Genomic DNA, 18,361 nt, shown 5'->3' on the forward strand with positions numbered 1-18,361 from the left:
CTCTGGAGTCTAGCTCGCAGGCTATAGACCCCACTCTTCTCTAAAGAAGTCTCCTTCGGGCTTCCCTGGTGGCGCAGTAGTTAGAAATCCGCCTGCCAATGCAGGGGACACGGGTTCGAGCCCTGGTCCGGGAAGATTCCACATGCTGCAGAGCAACTAAGCCCCTGCACCATAACTACTGAGCCTGCGTTCTAGAGCCCACGAGCCACAACTACTGAGTCCACATGCCACAACTACTGAGCCCGCGCGCCTAGAGCCCATGCTCCGCAACAAGAGAAGCCACCACAATGAGAAACCCGCGCACTGCAATGAAGAGTAGCCCCCGCTCAGTGCAACTAGAGAAAGCTCGCACACAACAACGAACACCTAACGCAGCCAAAAATAAATATAAATAAATAAATAAATAAAAATTAAAAAAAAAAAAGAAGTCTCCTTCAAGGAGGGGTGGAAGTCTTGGAGTGTAGGCATGCAGGTATGCTCGGCCACCTACTGCGTGAAAGGTCCCAGTGGAGACCCTGTTGGGACATTTCTGTTGCCCAGTCTGTCCCTGCAGCTGAGCCTAGCCCCTCACCCTTCATCAGAATTTTGCCTGCTCTGTCTTAAAAGTCTGTGTCCTTCCCTCATCCCCACTCGAGGCTGGTGTTCAGTCCTGGGCGGTATCAGGCTCCCTTATGCCTGTCCTGCTGGGCTGGCCTGTCTGCCCAATGCCTTCCCACAGCATCTTGGGTTTCCACTGCTCCCGATGTTGGGCCCGGGGCGGGAGAGACCCTTGGCTGGGCCTTCTCCCATGGACTTCCTTTGCTTCTGCAGTGCAGAACGTGCTGGAAAATTCTTCAGCTCTGCTTTTTAGTTTGAGGAGATGACGCTCAAAGAAGGGCTCTTAGTAAGGAGAATTCCATCTTGTGTTTTTTTAACCCCTGAAATGAAAATAGCATTATTCCTTTTTTTTTTTTTTTTTTTTACTAAAAATGATTACTGCCTGTTTGTTAAAAATAATAACTAGAGGGAAATCCCTGGCAGTCCAGTGGTTATGACTCCGTGCTTCCACTGCAGGGGAAATGGGTTCTATCCCAGATCAGGGAACTAAGATCCTGCATGCCGTGTGGTGTGGCCAAAAAAAAAAAAGAAAATTAGGAAATTATGCTGAAGAAGATCTCAGAAATTTATATGGCTATAACCACTGTGTTACTCATTATAATTGCTTAAAGAGTGAAATTTTCATATGGGTCCCTGAACCTTCCCAAAATTACATACGAAAGTTTTGTGACTTTGTGCGTAGGGGCATTTTTCTAGGGGAAAGGTCCTTAGCTTTCCTCGGATTCTCCAGAGGTCTGCCCATCCGCTGGGTTTCTGGTAGCTCCTGTGTTTTTATTCTCTTGCTCCTTACTCTCAGTGTGTAAACAAACCGAAGCCCTCCCTGGAGCCTGCAGGTGTGTGTTAAGGGCCCTGCAGCGCAGCTAAAATCCAGCTTTTCCTGGGATATCCGTTATACTTGAAGATTTGGGAACAGACATGATGTTGAAACAAATTTGTTATACAGTTGAAGGCAACGTTAGCATGACAAGGAATTCCACACTGTTTGGGGGCTCTGGCTATCCTTCATGGGGCTACGCGTCAGTGTGCTCCTGTTAGCAGCAGTTTGGTGAGGAACAAAGAACTGTCTGAATTGTAAAAACAGACAGCCACGTTTACTGTTCTTCTCACTGACTCCTCTTGACAGTTGAAACTCTAGCCCGCTGCCTTCTTGAAACTCTTCCCTGGCTCCAGTGATGCCACAGGCTCCTGCCGCTTTTCCTGCCTTTCTGGCCATTCCTTAGCAGGTTGCTGTTTTTCACCCGGCCCTTGGATGTTTTCAGTCTTGAAGGTACTGCCCAGGACCCTCTTTTCACTCTGCCCATTCTCCCTGAACAACCTCGTGGACTTAAGTAGTGTTCAGCACTACGCGATGCTGATTCCCAGCTGTGTATCTCAGCGCCAGTCCCTCCTGGCTGCTGCTGGCCACCTTCCTTGGGCGTCCCGTGGGTCCCTCAGATTCCAAGTGTGCATGGTGGTTTCGTGTTGTCTCTCCTGACCCCCTTGTTCTTCTGTTGCTCAAGCCCGAAACCTCAGAGTCTTCCAGGACTCTTCCTGCTTGCATGCTCCCTATGCAGTCAGCCTCCTGGGTCTTCTAAACCGGCTCTGCTTCTAGAACATCCGTGAATCATCCCCTCCTCATCGTTCCTTCTGTGGCTTCTCCTCAAGCCTTCGTAACCTTCATCCTGGACTACTGTAGCATCGTCAGCTCGTCTCCCTGGCTTTCATCTTGCCCACCACCAAAAAAATTCTCTCCCCACAGTGTTGCCAAAATACGATCATGTTGCTCCTGCGTGTAAAGCCCTTTAACTGCTCTTACAGGGGCCACTATTTCTGTAACGTGGTGTACGGGGCCTGCAGGTTTAGGCTCCTGCCACTTCAGGGCAGTTTTCCAGCAGCCATATCAAGCTATTCCTTGAATGTGTTATCTAGTTTCACATCTCTATCTTACTCTTCCTTCTGCCTAGACTATTCACTCTCTAACCCCACCCCTACTCCTGGCCTGCAGTGTCCTATCCTCCATCTAAGACTCGTTTTAGTCACCACCCCCTGTGTCTGACACTTTTCCCAGCCTCCCTTCCCAGTGAGATGAGGCATTCCTTCTGGGTCAGCATGCCAGAGCCCAGGCTTTAGAGCCATCGCCTGGGTATCTCGGCTTCTCATTTATTGGCAGTATGACACTGGGGAGACTACTTAAATGCACCGTGCCTCAGTTTCCTTATTTCTAAATGGAGATGATAATAATTCCTACCTCATAGGTTATCGATACAAGTATTGAAAAGAGTGTTGCTTCAGCACATGTTAGCTTTTGATATTATCATCACTGTGTTGCAGTGTGTTTATGTGGTAACATGTCTTTCTTCCCCCAGACTGTATGTAGTGCCTTTGAGAGTATGGAACAAACACATCTTACTCATCTTTGTAGTCCCAGCACCTAGCATTGAGTCTGTACATAATTCACAGCCAGAAAACAGTTGGGTGGGTAGGTGGGTGAAAGTGTGAGTGAGGGGGTGAATGAATGAGTCTGTAGCACAGATCACATGCTCTATTGGCTAGTGATGTAGAACATTTTTTCATGTGCTTATTGCCCATTTGTATATCTTTTTTTTGGGGGGGGGGAGAGAATTATCTGCTTAAATCCTTTGCTCATTTTATTTTATTTTATTTATTTATTTTTGGCTGCATTGGGTCTTTCTTGCTGCGCACAGGGTTTCTCTAGTTGCAGCGAGTGAGGGCTACTCTTTGTTGTGGTGTGCGGGCTTCTCATTGTGGTGGCTTCTCTTGCTGCAGAGCACGGGATCTAGGCACACGGGCTTCAGTAGTTGTAGCACGTGGGCTCAGTAGTTATGGCTCGTGGGCTCTAGAGCGCAGGCTCAGTAGTTATGGTGCAGGGGCTTAGTTGCTCTGCAGCATGTGGGATCTTCCCGGACCAGGGCTCGAGCTCATGTCCCCTGCATTGGCAAGTGGATTCTTAACCACTGCACCACCAAGGAAGTCCTCCTTTGCTCATCTTAAAATTGGGATATTTGTCTTTCTATTGTTGAGTTGTTTTATACCTTAAGGATACAACTCTTACCAGGTGTATAATTTGCAAATAATTTCTCCCATTCTTCTTCTTACTTGATAGTGCTCTTTTAAGCACAGAAGTTTTAAATTTTGAAGTTCAGTTTATCTTCTTTTGTCACCTGTGCTTTTGGTGTCATATCCAAAAAAATCATTGCCTCATCCAAGGTCATGAAGAGTTACCCTTATGCTTTCTTAGAGTTTTATGGTTTTAGCCCTTACATTTAGGTCTTCTATCCATTTTGGGGTTAATTTTTGTGTATTGTGTGATGTAAGGGTCCAACTTCATCCTTTTGTATGTGGATATCCATTTATCCCCACACCATTTGTTGAAAAGTCTGTTCTTCCCCCCACTGAATTGTCTTGACACCCCTGTTGAAAATCAGTTGGTCATAAATATTGTGAGGCTTTATTTCTGCAGTCTCAATTCTAGTTCATTGATCTGTATATCCATCCTTATGCCAGTACCACACTGTTTTGTTTACTGTAGTTTCATAGTAAGTTTTGAAATCAGGAAGTGTAAGTCCTCCAACTTTGTTCTTCATTTGCAAGATTGTTTTGGCTATTTCAGGTCCCTTGCATTTCCACATGATTTTTATCTTAATTTTTAAATTTTATTTTATTTTTGGCCATGCCACACGGCTTGCGGGATCTTAGTTCCCTGACCAGGGATTGAACCCAGGCCCCCTGCAATAGAAGTGTGGAGTCCTAATCACTGGACCACTAGGGAATTCCCTCCACATGAATTTTAGGATCAGCCTTTCAATTTCTGCAGATGAGCCAGCTGTGATTTTCGTCGGGGTTGCATTGAATTTGTGGACCACTTTGTTTCCACTTTAGTTGGAAACTTCCTTTTGTTTCCTTTAACAATATTATCTTTCAGTCCATGAACATGGGATATCTTTTCACGTGAATTAGTTAATCCAAGTAATGTTAATTCCAGTATTTTAGAAATGAGAGATTGAAGGTTCTGCCCATGAATATTCTGGAGAATAGGATCTGATAGGAGGCACTTAGTTAATATTTGTGGAATGAAATGAACTATCTCAATAGTATTCCTTTTTTTTTTTTTTTAATTTTAATTTTTGGCTGCGTGGGTCTTCGTTTCCGTACACGGGCTTTTCTCTATCTCTGGTTGCAGCGAGCAGGGGCTATTCTTCGTTGCGGTGCACGGGCTTCTCATTGGGTGGCTTCTCTTGTTGCGGAGCACGGGCTCTAGGCGCATGGGCTTCAGTAGTTGTGGCACTCGGGCTCAGTAGTTGTGGCTCGCAGGCTCTAGAGCTCAGGCTCAGTAGTAGGTGGCGCACGGGCTTAGTTGCTCCGCGGCATGTGGGATCTTCCCGGATCAGGGCTCGAACCTGTGTCCCCTGCATTGGCAGGCGGATTCTTAACTACTGTGCCACCAGGGAAGCCCAATAGTATTCCTTTTTAAATTTTATTTAAAAAATAGTACTCCTTTTAAGGACGATACTTGTGAGATGTTGATGGAGAAGAAGTGTTGGAATACTAAGATTTGTGTGTATGGGCGTGTGGACCCAATTTTCCTAACCAGATGGAGCTGAGGATATGAGTTCTGGGCTGATAAAATCAACAAACGGCTTTGGGGTTTGGGAGGCTGGTTTGTATGTGGAAGTCAGTGGATGCCATCATTCCCTTTCGCTGAGAAGAACATTTCAGGCTGAAATTAACAAAGGGGCATTTTGGGTTACTTGAATGAATAGAGGCACAGGTAGGATAGAGCGGAATTGAGTATTGGTTTGTGAACCTTTAGATGTCACCGAAAAGAGGTTAGGACAGAAGCCAAAACGAGGCTTGTTCACCTTCCCTAATAGAGACCCTCCGATGTCTTTCTTACCTGTTGATTTTCTCAGTGGTCTTTAGGAGGATCCTGCATTACAAGTGTTGCTCAGTTGACTCCTGACCAGCAAGCTGGCCCGCGAAGCTGCAGGCAGCAGCAGCTTTTCTAGCTTGTTTGGCAGCCTGGCAGAGAGGGCCTGAAACAAGGTCTTTGGAAACAGCCACCCTTATATCTCTTCCTTCGAGGCGTTGTCTGTCGTTGGCTCTGTCATTTTCCAGGATGTCTCAGCTGCCATCAAGATCCGGGCAGATTTGGTTTTTTCCATCGTTTGGAAAAGTGCCTCTTCAGATGAGAATGAACTTTGGAAAGCACAGGAAAGTGGGCTTGTTTCACAGTCAAGTACGAGCTTTGTGACTGTGGCCGGATCGACCCAACTCTCTTACTTTTGAGTGGCCAGAGAGGCCAGAGGTGCTCAGCTGCTATGTATACCTGACGCTCCTGAGTGGGAGGCAAGAGCCATGTTTGGACTCCTGAAATTTTTTCTTTTTTTTTTTCAGTCCTTCACCAAAGAAACTAGTCCTTAGACTCTCCTGCTCCAGGGTCAGAGTGTGAGCCCTTCACCTCTGGTTTTGTCCTTGGAGGCTGAACCACGGGCTGCCTTCTCTGTACCTGACTCGAGGCTTTGAATCGCCCACCCCTTGGCCCATGTTTTAGGGATTTGAGGAGTGGGTTGCTAACAGGATGTGTGCTCTTTACCAGAGAGTCTTCCAGGCTGTGAAGAGAGGGAGAAACCTTCCTGGTCTCCATTTCTCTGGAAATTGATGTGCTTCTCTGCACCTCCTGTTGGCACCTGTCCTACTAAGGGCATCAAGGCACTAGCTGTGGGCCCCTTCCAGGGCGTGTGGTCAGTTCCCGTGGACTCTGGGGTCTCTTGTCCTACGTGGCCTGTGCATCACTGTGGTTTATAGTGTTTAGATGTGGTTTTAGTGTTTAGACGCACATCCTCCTCTGGCTCCGTGACCTTGAGCCGGTCACTTAACTTCTAGCTCCAGTTTCCTCATCTGAAATATGGCATCTCTCATAGGGTTATTATTGGGAAATTAGGTAATATCACACGTAAAATGAAGAGCAAGATGACAGGCACTTGGCAAGTACCCACCTGCACTGCTGTCACCGTCCCTGTCATCGCTGCTTCCACTCAGCACTCCTTGCTGCTTAGTTTTCAGGTCCACAGTTCCTTACGTGCTGTTCTCAAATCTAAAGTCTCTGAAAACTGATTTTTTTTCCTTTTTTTTTTTTTTTTTTCCCCACTACTCATCTGGCAGCAAGACCTGACCTGAATTGACAGGCAGTGCCACGGCTGTGGAACTGCCCATGTCCGTGACTGGGGGCCCCAGACCTCCCTGGGCTGCGGTGCATGGGGAGGCCCTCCACTGCTTGCAGGAGGAGTAACTTGCATTGGGGCAGCCCCTTACCCCACCGGGTGGTGTGGCTTGTGGGAGCGGCGGGGTTAGGGCACAGGGAGGTGAGGACATGTGGGCCAGTAGAGCCGGGTCTCCTTTCCTCTTTGGAGTTCAGAGCAAGTTGAGAGGGATAAAGATCCAGAGCCGCAGCGCTTCCTGACGTGGGTGCCTCACCACCAGAGGCATTCGCAGTTTCCTTGAATGCTGCAGGCTCTTGGGAAAATAAATCGAGGGAAGGGATCCACTTAGGTGTCAATACCAAAAGGTGTGTGTGGGACCTTCGGGTATGCACAGGGACCACGGCTCTGCAGGATAAAATGGTGGGGGTCAAGGCTTGATTCTCGGAGAACCATGGACTGTTTTCCTTGCTGATGTGGTTATAAGTTTCTAAGCAGCCCCAGTAGTTTGGGAGTGGGGAGCTGTGTGCATTGTGGGAGAGCGGGTCCCTGGAAGGAAGATCCTCTGCACTATGGTACATTGTAACCACACTTCTGGACCCAGGAGCTAGCGAGCGATGGGATTTTGTTTAGGGATCCAAGTATGACAAGCAATTAAAATGGAAAGCCTGAGGTGGACTGAAGCTTGTTTAATTGGCTGAGAAGGGCTTTAAGCATTCGATGCCAATTAGATCAGATAATTTTGGGGTGAGAGTGTGTCTCTCTGACAGAGGGATGGACCATTTTTCAGCAAACTCAGAAAGGTGCTTCAGATGAGACACTCTCCCTACCATCCTGGTCCTTCCTACTTGTCATCGTGGGTGGACAGCGTCCCAGCGGCTGGTCTCTGATCCTGGTTTGCAAGAGGCTCTGGGGCTGGTGGCCAGGTTGTAAGGACCTCAGAGCAGGACATGTGGCTGGCTTGTGCCCTGTTCAGCATTTAGTACCACTTTCTGTTCATCTGCCTGTCTCTGTTTCCCTGAGTCACAGGGAGAAGGTCTCAGAAATCAGTTCCTTAGGGTTACTGTCTCATTCTCTTGGGGTCTGGTTTATTGAGCACATGCTAGGTGCCAGCCATCTTGTCGAGGGACAGTGGTGACAAGACACCCTCCATAACTGCCTCTCTGAGCTCCCTGTCTCAAAAGGGAAGACCCATGAGAGAACAGACAGTTATGCTGTGTCAGGGGCCCAGTGCAGGGCGGTCAGGAAGGGCTGCCAGGAGAAGGCAGTGTTTAAACTGGGTCCTGCAGCCTGAGCAGGCATTAGTCGAGTGGGGTGGGGGTGGGGGGGTGTCCCTGGCAGAGGGAACAGAGGCGGATTGTGTGGCCTCCCTGCAGAAGCACAGGTAGCCCGAGGAGCCTGGCCTGACGTGGGGGGGCTGCAGAAGGCTCTTGAGCCAGGTGCGCTGCCCTCCAAAGCAGGGTGTCCCTGTCAGCTTCCCGGGGCTGCCATAGTGGAGCACCACAAACGGGGTGGCTTAACGTACAGATGCCAAGGGAGGAAGGGGTGCTGGTGGGATGACTTGGGAGATTGGGATTGACATATATACACTATTGATACTATGTATAAAATAGGTAATCAATGAGAACCTACCATATAGCACAGGGAACTCTACTCAGGGTGACCTAAATGGGAAGGAAATCTAAAAAATAGGGGATATATTTGTACATAAAGCTGATTTACTTTGCTGTACAGCAGAAACTAACACAACATTGTAAGGCAACTATACTCCAATAAAAATTAAAAAAAACAAAACCCAAAAAACTGGGTGGCTTAAAACAACGTATTCTCTCACAGTTCTGGAGCCTAGAAGTCAGAAGTCAAGGTGTTGCAGGGCGGTGCTTTCCATGACGGCTCTAGGCAAGGACCCTTCCTTGCGTCTTCCAGCTTCTGGCATTTGCTGGCTTCCTTGACGTTTCTTGGCTTGTAGATGGCGGCATCCCTCCAGGCACATGGCCGTCTTCTCTCTGTGTCTTCACATAAGACTTCTCTGTGCTTGTGTCCAAATTTACCCCTTTCACAAGGACACCAGTCCTATTGGATTAGGGCCACCCTAGTGACCATATTTTAAAAGTTTCGTCTGTAAAGACCCAATTTCCAAGTAAGGTCACGTTCTGAGGTTCTGGGGTTTAGGACTTCAACATACCTTTTGGGTGAACACACTTCAACCCATAACCCCCCAGACTCGGGGCCTGGCCGGCCCTGCGGGCCCCCATCTCACCAGTCCTGTGTGTGCTCCCACAGAACCGGGCCGTAGGTCGGCCCAAGGGGAAGCTGGGCCCCGCCTCCGCGGTGAAGTTGGCCGCCAACCGGACCACTGCGGGAGCTCGCCGGCGCCGGACGCGATGCCGCAAGTGCGAGGCCTGCCTGCGGACCGAGTGCGGAGAGTGCCACTTCTGCAAGGACATGAAGAAGTTCGGGGGCCCCGGGCGGATGAAGCAGAGCTGCATCATGCGGCAGTGCATCGCGGTGAGTGCCCCCAGGGGCGCCCCTCCCAGTGGCTGCGGTGCTTCTCCACCCCCCCCCCCCCCCCGGGAGTGGAGGTGGCAGCCCTTCCTTGCTCCAGGACGCGGGGGCTCCTGAATGCAGGCCCCACCTGTGCCTCAGGCCGGTCTGTTCCTCTGCTCATTGGTCTGTCCAGTCCCTCCGCTTGAAGAGAATGTGGCCACAGCAGAAACCCCGGAGGGGTGCTCCCTCCTGGGAAGAAAGGGGAGACTAATGCTGTTTTCAGATTCCACGCTGCAGGACTCTGGGGTCCTGCCATGTGCTCAGGCTCCCTTTCCTTCGTAGTCTGCTGGTCTTATAACTCCTTCCTTCCCTAGATGACTGAGTACTTTGAAGTCTCTGCCATTAAAGATGTCAGGGCAGCCTGTCCTGTCTGTGACCCTGTTGCCATCATTTATGGTCCAGTTCATGACGGTTCTGGGCCCTCCCTTCCTTCCTGTCCTGCCTTCAAAGTCAGAGGTCTGGGTGGAAGGTCAGTGCCCCTCCTGAGGGGGCTGTCCCAGAGAAGGAGGACTGATTTACGGTGTCCAGGAGGAGCTGGGCCGCTGGAAAGCCTGGCCAGCCCCTCCAGGCCATCTCACCTGGCCTCCGGCCTTGCCCCAGGACAGGGCAGTGGGCTCAGGCTCTGGCAACTCAGCAGGGTCCTGGCTCTGCCCGTGTATCCCCCCTGCACACACTTAGGCATTCTGCCTTCCTTAGGGCACTGCTCCGGGCCCCAGGGTCCTCCCTGAGGGAGCGGTGATCTCCGTGCTCCCACAGGAAAGCAGGCTCAGCAGGAGGGACAGGATCCTTGGCCCTGGGTAAGACCCTCACAGGCCCAGCCTGGCATCAGGCGAGGCTTCCTCCCTGGCTGCTGATGCCCCTCCAAGCCTGGGGCACCTTCCCCTTCTCCCTCCAACACATACTGCTTGTGTTTTTGTGTTTTCCTTATGTCTGTCTCTCTTTTTAAAATTGTGGTCCAAAACTTATACAATTTACCATCTTGACCATTTTTAAGTGTACAGTTCAGTGATATTACCTATATGCTCGTTGTTGTGCAAACTGATCTCTAGAACTTTTTCATCTTGCCAAATGGAAACTCTATATCCATTGAACAGCAGCTCCTCATCCCCCCTCCCCCAGCCCCTGGCAACCACCCTTCTACTTTCTGTTTCTAATTGTGACTACTTTGGACACCTCATGTAAGTGGATTCAGGCAGGGTGTCTCCCTCTGTGAGCTTATTTCACTTAGCTTTAATGTTCTCTGTGAGCTTATTTCACTTAGCTTTAATGTTCTCAGGGTTTATCCACATTGTAGCATGTGTCAGGATTTCCTTCTTTTTAAAGGCCGAATGATATTCTGTTGTATGGATGTGCTGCATTTTCTTTATCTGTTTATCTGCTCACGGACATTTAAGTTGCTTCCACCTCTTGGCTATTGTGAATAATGCTGCAACGAACATGGATGTGCCAGTATCTCTTTGAGATCCTGCTTTGGATTCTTTTGGATATATCGCTATATCTAAAAGCATATTGCTATATATATATATCTCTCCAGAAGTAGGATTGTCGGATCATATGGTCGTTTTGTTTTTAATTGGGGAATCTCCATACTGTTTCCCACAGTGGTTGCTCTATTTCACATTCCCATCAGTAGTGCACAAGGGTTTCAGTTTTTCCACATCCTTGCCAACACTTGTTATTTTTTTCTTTTTTGATAGTGGCCATCCTAATGGGTGTGAGGTGATAACCTCACTGTGGTTTTGATTTACATTTCTCTGATGATTAGTGATGTTGAGCATCTTTTCGTGTGATTGTTGGTCATTTGTAGACCTTCTTTGTACAAATGTGTTGAAGTCCTTTGCCTATTTTAAAATTGGATTGTTTGTATTTTGTTGTTGAGTTATAGGAGTTCTTCATATATTCTGGATATTAACCCCTTATCAGATAACATGGTTTGTGAATATATTCTCTCATTATGTACATTGCCTTTTCACTCTGTTGATTGTTTCCTTTGCTGTGTAGAGGTTTCGAAGTTTCGTTGCTTGTGTTTTTGTCACCTGTACCAGGTCATTTGAATGGATTTCAGGGAGTTTGAGCACCCCCTTGAAATTAAATACAGATTTTTATATGTGTGCCTGTGTGTATGTGCACTTTTCTGGAGTGAGGGTCCATGACTTATTGCATTCTGTCATGGTTTAAGAGGAGTTGTCCATAGGGACTCTGGGTTTTGAGAACAGTGTCACCTAAAACTTGGCATGTTAGCAGTGCCCCAGGACCGTCTCTTCCTCTTAATTTTTTTTTTTTAATTTATTTATTTTTTTGGCTGTGTTGGGTCTTCGTTGCTGCACGTGGGCTTTCTCTAGTTGCGGCGAGCGGGGGCTACTCTGTTGCGGTGGGTGGGCTTCTCATTGCGGTGGCTTCTCTTGTTGCGGAGCACGGGCTCTAGAGCACAGGCTCAGTAATTGTGGCGCCCGGGCTTAGTTGCTCCACCGCATGTGGGATCTTCCTGGACCAGGGCTCGAACCCATGTCCCCTGCATTAGCAGGCGGATTCTTAATCACTGCGCCACCAGGGAAGTCCCCATCTCTTCCTCTTTAGCCATACTTTCTCTTTCACCCTCACCTTCCCTCCAGTGACCCAGGTCCAGTTATAGGAAGCTGTCTCTGCTGTCACCTGTTCTTTGCAGCCCTGGTGTCTGGCCCAGTGCCTGGCACAGGGATTGTCGGTTGAAGGAAACCTCACTTTTTTTGTGTGTGTCTTCCTCTCCAACCTGGGACTGATGGCAAATGCAACCTTAGCCCGACCCTCACTCGAGGTCCTTGCTCTTCTTCCAGGCTTCGTACTCTGTTGGGGCACTTCCTGCCACGTTTTACCCACCTCTGACCCAGGCAGACCCACCTCTACTCCTCTTCCAGGCCCTTTTCCCTGATGAGTGAGTCTCTCTCTTCCCATGGGGGAGGCTTCCTCCACAGACTTTATCCCTTCCCACTGCCCAGCACGCTCTCCCTGTAGCCCTGGCCGGGGTTTCCCCTCCTGCAGTAACTTTGCAGAGACTGGTTCTGTCTCTCCTCGCCTACTTCGGAGTCTGAACGAATGATGACTCTTTTGCTTTCAGTGTTCTATCCATTTTCCAGACTTTTCCAGTTATTGGTGGAGTGTATCTCAGCTTATTTGAAGCTATTCTAACTCAGTTTAATAAAAATTGGTTGCGTGTTTCCTCTGGATCCCAAGTACTGGGAGGTGGACGTGTATAAGGAGGAGAGACTGAGAGCCTGTCCACAGGGGTTTATAGTCTGGTACATCAGCTCTCAAACTTTGTGGTCTTGGGACCCCTTTGCTCTCTTAAAAATTATGAAAACCCCAAAGAGCTTTCGTTTATGTGGGTTGTTTATTTATTAATATTACTGTAATAAAAAATTTTAAATATTTTGAATTCATTTACAAATTACAAGAAACCCACTACATATTAACATAAATAACATTTTTAGGAGAAATAACATCTTCCGAAACAAAAACGATTAGTAGGAAAAATAGCATTGTTATATGTTTTTGTAAATCTTTTTTATGCCTGGTTCAGTAGAAAAGACCTAGATTTTCATATATGCCTCTATATTCATTCTGTGATGTTGTTTTGGAGGCACTATATGAGGAAAACCTGGCCTCATAAATATGTGGTTGAAAAAGGGAGGAGTCTTTTTTGGTGGGTGGGTCTGCGCTGCTCAGCTTGTGACTGTGAAAGCGTGGAGTCCAAACCCCTGGACTGCCAGGGAATTCCTGGGAGGAGTCTTTTAATAGCCTTTTCAGATAATCGTGGATATACTTCTCATCCACCACCAGAGCTCAACAGGTGGCAAGTGCTTAAAGGTTAGTTGTAATGTGGAATCTGAAACTGTATCAGTGAACTTTTCCTACTGTTACATTAAAATTCATTAGTCGTTCTTGCCCCTCATTTGCTCATGCCTAATGTTATAACATCAGATATTGGTCATTTGGAAAACACTGGCTCACTGAGTTTTACAGATTTTCCAAATAGGCGTACATAGTGTTATACAGTGTTTAAAAAAAAAAACACATTTGTTAACACCAGCACCAATGTCCTCAGAAAAGTCTTTTAAGTATCGAGAAGCTGTCTAGTTCACAGTGGCTGATGTAAGTTTTCCAAAATTCTAATTTTTGTTTGAAAATTCAAATTTCATCATCTGCAACAAATGTTTTAAGTTATTTTTCTGAAAGTGACAGGCTTACTTATTTCATCTTTGAGAAGATGTGCCAATACCTTTTTTTTTTTTTTTTTTAAATAATCAGTCATTCTTTCAAGTAAAATGGTGTTCTATGGAGAAAGTGACCAGTTCAGTTCACGGCTTGGTCACAAGAGCTTTTCCTTTAGATAACCATCATCCTTTGGTATTCAGCTGAAGTAGTTGATGCATACTTCCTATTTTGTCATGCAGAATATTAAAAGAATGTGTACTCGGAGGTCAGAGTTTTAATAAAATTAATAATTCTTACTGCTTTATTAAAGATATCCTTAAATGAAACTGGTGATCTTTTTAAGAAGCATGTGGCCAGGAATGGCCCAGTGACTGCCTGGGCACATTGGAGCCTCTGCCCTGACAGGTGCCAGCAGTTTCACCCACCAGTGCAAGTGTCAACACAGTGAAAAAGGCAGATGATGTCTTAGTGGTATTCTGAAGATAGTTTGACCTCCCTGTAAAGTCTCGAGGACCCGGAGTCCTTAGACTGTGCTTTGATAGCCGCTGGAGAGATGCGGCCTCAGCCCCTACAGATCTGGGCTCAGTTCATGCCCCACCTCCTCCTGCAGGTCTTTTCTCATACGTGAGGCTGTCCCTGACCCCTGCGTTTCAGATTAGCCCTCCTTTCCTCCACCTCACTGCTGGCCTGGCCCTCCTTGCTTTATTTTTCTCCATTTCCCTTGTCACCATCTAACAGACTCTTCTTCATTTTGCTCGCCTCCCTCCACTAAAATGTAAGCTCAGGATGGCAGAGACTTTTATCTCTCTGGTTCAGTGCTATAGCCAGCACTTGGAGTGGTACCTGGCACGTGGAGGTAGTAGCCAGATAGGTATTTGAATGAATGAATGAATGAATGCATGAATGATGGGCAGTGCCTGGGCTGGTTCTCCCCCAGCCTTCTTCTCTCCTGGAAGGCCCCAGGGCAGCACCTCATTGCCTTTGATGTGTTTCCCATGGGGTCCCGGCCGTGCTGACTCCTGTGTGTTCTCCCCGCTCTTCAGCCAGTGCTGCCCCACACCGCCGTGTGTCTAGTGTGTGGCGAGGCAGGAAAAGAGGACACAGTGGAAGAGGAAGAAGGCAAGTTTAACCTCATGCTCATGGAGTGCTCCATCTGCAACGAAATCATCCACCCTGGATGCCTTAAGGTGAGCAGCCTCGGGGACATCTGGCTGTGCCGCTTGGCGCCTCACCCTGGGCCTCTGGTGGTGCCGATGCCCTGGGGGTTTGGGGGGTGGAGGGGAGTGAGACTGGGTTCCCTCCCTGGAGGACTCTGAGTCTGGGGGATCCTCTGTGTCCGATGATGAGCTGAGGGCGAGAAGGTTCTGGAGTAGCTCAGACCTTGCACCCATGTCTTTGCGGGAGTGAACACATACACAGACACACACATTCCACCTCCCAGGACCTCAGAACCACAGAGAGTTCCCAGAGTCTTGCACCTGGGCCAGAGGGAGAGAGTGGGTAGTTGGGCTGCTCTCAGGGCTTCTGGGAAAAAAGGCCTGGGCCAGGGGAGGGCGGGTCCTGTAACAACAGGTGGTTGCATTCCTGTCCCATGTGCCAGGAACCTGTTCCCTTGGTGTGCCCAGGGCAGGACTGCCTCCTGGGGACCGTCGTGCTGTGCCTGCCTGTCTTAGGCAGCAGGTTCCACCTTTGAAAGGAAGAGACTGCTCTGGGCTGGCACATAGCTCATACCTTCTGCCTCAAGAGAATGTCAGCCTACTTGGCACCTCCCATCAGCCCAGCTGTACCTGTGTTTAGAGAGATGAGAGTGGGCCTGCCCCAAAGGGTGCTTCAACTCTGAGGTGTCAGTCCCCTTTCCCTCGGTGCTGGTAGTGGGGTTTGTCGTGACTCTCCCCTCTCCCCAGCACACACACCTCCCCCTCTGAAAAGGGGTGCTATGCTTTTCCCCTGGCCCCTGGTCACTTCTCTCTCCCCCGGATCAGAAGCTCCAGGGAAAGCACATCTGACTTGCTGACACCACGCACCCAGTTTGGTGCTGTTAAATGACTGAATGGTGTGTGGGTCCTTGCTGGGTGCCAGGCCCTGAGCTAATTGCTTTTACCAGGTTACCTCATTGAATTCTCACATAACTCCAGTGAGACAGGCACACTCCATTTTATGGCTGAGGGCACTGGCCCACAGAGGTGGAGTGATCTGCCCAGGGTCCCGGAGCTAGGAAGAGGCACTATCAGGATTTGAATGCTGACCTGAATCCAGAGCCGCCCGTCTTAACCACTCTTGTTCTCTCTTGGCCAAAGGTGGTATGGAAATGGCTTTTGGGAGGGGGTGTTGATGCCCTTGGTGGAGCTGGCCTTGTCCACCCCCTCCCTGCTTGCTGACTGCTGTGTGTCCCTCCCAGATTAAGGAGTCAGAGGGCGTGGTCAACGATGAGCTTCCAAACTGCTGGGAGTGTCCAAAGTGTAACCACGCCGGCAAGACCGGGAAAGTGAGTGCCGGGCTCCAAGTCCCAGGGGTCAGCCCGGGAGGGGGTAGACCTTGGCCTTGCCAGACCCAGCCTGTCTCCCCGCCCACGGCGATGTGGGCTTGAGGGGTACCGCGGACTCGGGGGCAAGGGCATGTCCAAAGATATACAGTTCGTGTGTTCCTTCTCTGTTTTTGGCCTACAAGCAAAAGCGTGGCCCTGGCTTTAAGTACGCCTCAAACCTGCCCGGCTCCCTGCTCAAGGAGCAGAAGATGAACCGCGACAACAAGGAGGGGCAGGAGCCTGCCAGGCGGAGGAGTGAGTGTGAGGAGGCGCCCCGGCGCAGGTCGGACGAGCACCCCAAGAAGCTGCCCCCTGACGGCATCCTGCGCCGAAAGTCAGACGATGTGCACCTGAGGAGGAAGCGGAAATACGAGAAGCCCCAGGAGCTGAGTGGACGCAAGCGAGTACGACTGGGAGGGGCGGGCAGCGAGGGGTGGCCTGGCTGGTCCCGGGTGCAGGGGCGCGCGGGCGGGGGCGGGGATGGGCGGCGGGGAGAGCTGAAGTCACGGAAGTCCTGAGAGCCCGGCCCGAGAGAAAGGAGGGGAAAACCAGCGAGTCACTCCTCTTCCCACCCCTTTAGGCCTCGACGCTTCAAACGTCCCCCGGTTCCTCCTCTCACCTCTCGCCGAGGCCCCCTCTAGGCAGCAGCCTCAGCCCCTGGTGGAGATCCAGTCTCACTTACTTCCAGCAGCAGGTGCTCCCACATCGCCCCGCCCTCCCCAGGCCCCGGGGACTCACGAGTCCCGGGCCGCCCCAGCCCCGCCCCGCCCCGCCCCACTGGTCCTCGAACCCATTGCCGCAGACGCTCCGAGGCACCTGTTCACCGTAGCTTCCCAGGCCTCAGCCCCGAGGCTCTGGCTCGTGGTTCCGGCGTGGGGCCTGGGAAGCTGAAGCTGCCGCGGGGAAGCCCTGTGGATCTGGGGAACCTCGAGGATCCTGGCGGCCCCTCTTCGCCCACCGGCCCTTCCAGCATCAGCCACGAGGTGGCGCCTGGTTGTCTTCTCGCTCTAGCCATTAAGGCTCGGCTGGGAATCCTGCAGACCCTGCCTCTGGGACAGGCTCCCCGAGCCAAGTCCGACCTGAATGGGCGACTGCATATCTCTGGGTCTGTCCAGGGGTGGGAGGTCAGTTGGGTGGGGACAGCTCGATCACCCTCCGCCAGTTCCAGCTTCTTCCTTAAAACCAGCAGGCAGGGCCCACCCATCTGTCAGAGCAGAGAAGATGGGATTTGTTGGGAAGGTGACCCTCCAGCCTCTGTTGGTGGGGCTGGGTGTAGAGGGGATCAAATCCCACGAACCCTGGGAGCAAGCTCTGCATCCTTTCTTTCCTGTGACAGCTAAAACCCGGCAAAGAAGATAAGCTTTTCAGGAAAAAGGTACCATCTTCCGCCCTCGCCCCAGGTCCGCTCCCGGGGCAATGGGTCCTGGGGTGGAGGGTGGGAGGCCTGGGTAGGCGCAGCCCCGGGTCTAGGGGCTCACCCCCCCACGCTCCCCCTCCTCCCTCAGCGGCGGTCCTGGAAGAACGCTGAGGACCGAATGGCTCTGGCCAACAAGCCTCTCAGGCGCTTCAAGCAGGAGCCGGAGGACGACCTGCCCGAGGCGCCCCCCAAGACGAGGGAGAGCGACCACTCCCGCTCCAGCTCCCCGACCGCCGGCCCCAGCACAGAGGGGGCGGAGGGCCCCGAGGAGAAGAGGAAGGTGAAGATGCGCCGGAAGCGGCGACTCCCCAACAAGGAGCTGAGCAAGGAGCTGAGCAAGGAGCTCAACCAGGAGATCCAGAAGACGGAGAGCAGCCTGGCCCACGAGAACCACCAGCCCATCAAGTCGGAGCCTGAGAGCGAGAACGAGGAGCCCAAGCGGCCCCTGGGCCTCTGTGAGCGCCCTCACCGCTTCAGCAAGGGGCCCAACGGCACCCCCCGGGAGCTGCGGCACCAGCTGGGGCCCAGCCTGCGCAGCCCGCCCCGAGTCATCTCCCGGCCCCCTCCCTCCGTGTCCCCGCCCAAGTGCATCCAGATGGAGCGACATGTGATCCGGCCGCCCCCCATCAGCCCCCCGCCCGACTCGCTGCCCCTGGATGATGGGGCGGCCCACGTTATGCACAGGGAGGTGTGGATGGCCGTCTTCAGCTACCTCAGCCACCAAGACCTGTGTGTCTGCATGCGGGTCTGCAGGACCTGGAACCGCTGGTGAGGGGCGCCGGCTGAGTTCGGATGGGGGCACCAGGGGGTCAGGCTAAGGCTTAGGCTAGACCAGGGATGGCACATGCGTCCCCACTGGAGTCGCTCGTGATGCTCTTTCTTTCTAAG

At 50.8% G+C, this 18,361-nt stretch overlaps 1 protein-coding gene across 6 annotated transcripts in view; it reads left to right on the plus strand.

Moving 5' to 3' along the window:
• The window catches only part of KDM2B (lysine demethylase 2B), a 123,760-nt gene that overhangs the window by 94,730 nt on the left and 10,669 nt on the right, over nucleotides 1-18,361 (plus strand). For 5 of the 6 annotated variants that reach the window (XM_068562386.1, XM_068562387.1, XM_068562389.1 and 2 more), the window contains 7 exons: nucleotides 9,078-9,302; nucleotides 14,576-14,719; nucleotides 15,931-16,017; nucleotides 16,200-16,460; nucleotides 16,637-16,750; nucleotides 17,393-17,431; nucleotides 17,562-18,241. In XM_068562386.1, the coding sequence (XP_068418487.1) occupies nucleotides 9,078-9,302; nucleotides 14,576-14,719; nucleotides 15,931-16,017; nucleotides 16,200-16,460; nucleotides 16,637-16,750; nucleotides 17,393-17,431; nucleotides 17,562-18,241 (1,550 nt within the window). The remainder of the gene's footprint in view (nucleotides 1-9,077; nucleotides 9,303-14,575; nucleotides 14,720-15,930; nucleotides 16,018-16,199; nucleotides 16,461-16,636; nucleotides 16,751-17,392; nucleotides 17,432-17,561; nucleotides 18,242-18,361) is intronic. The other variant, XM_068562388.1, reaches the window with a different exon arrangement.

Source organism: Eschrichtius robustus, chromosome 14, assembly GCF_028021215.1.
Source record: "Eschrichtius robustus isolate mEscRob2 chromosome 14, mEscRob2.pri, whole genome shotgun sequence".
NCBI classification, from domain to species: domain Eukaryota; kingdom Metazoa; phylum Chordata; class Mammalia; order Artiodactyla; family Eschrichtiidae; genus Eschrichtius; species Eschrichtius robustus.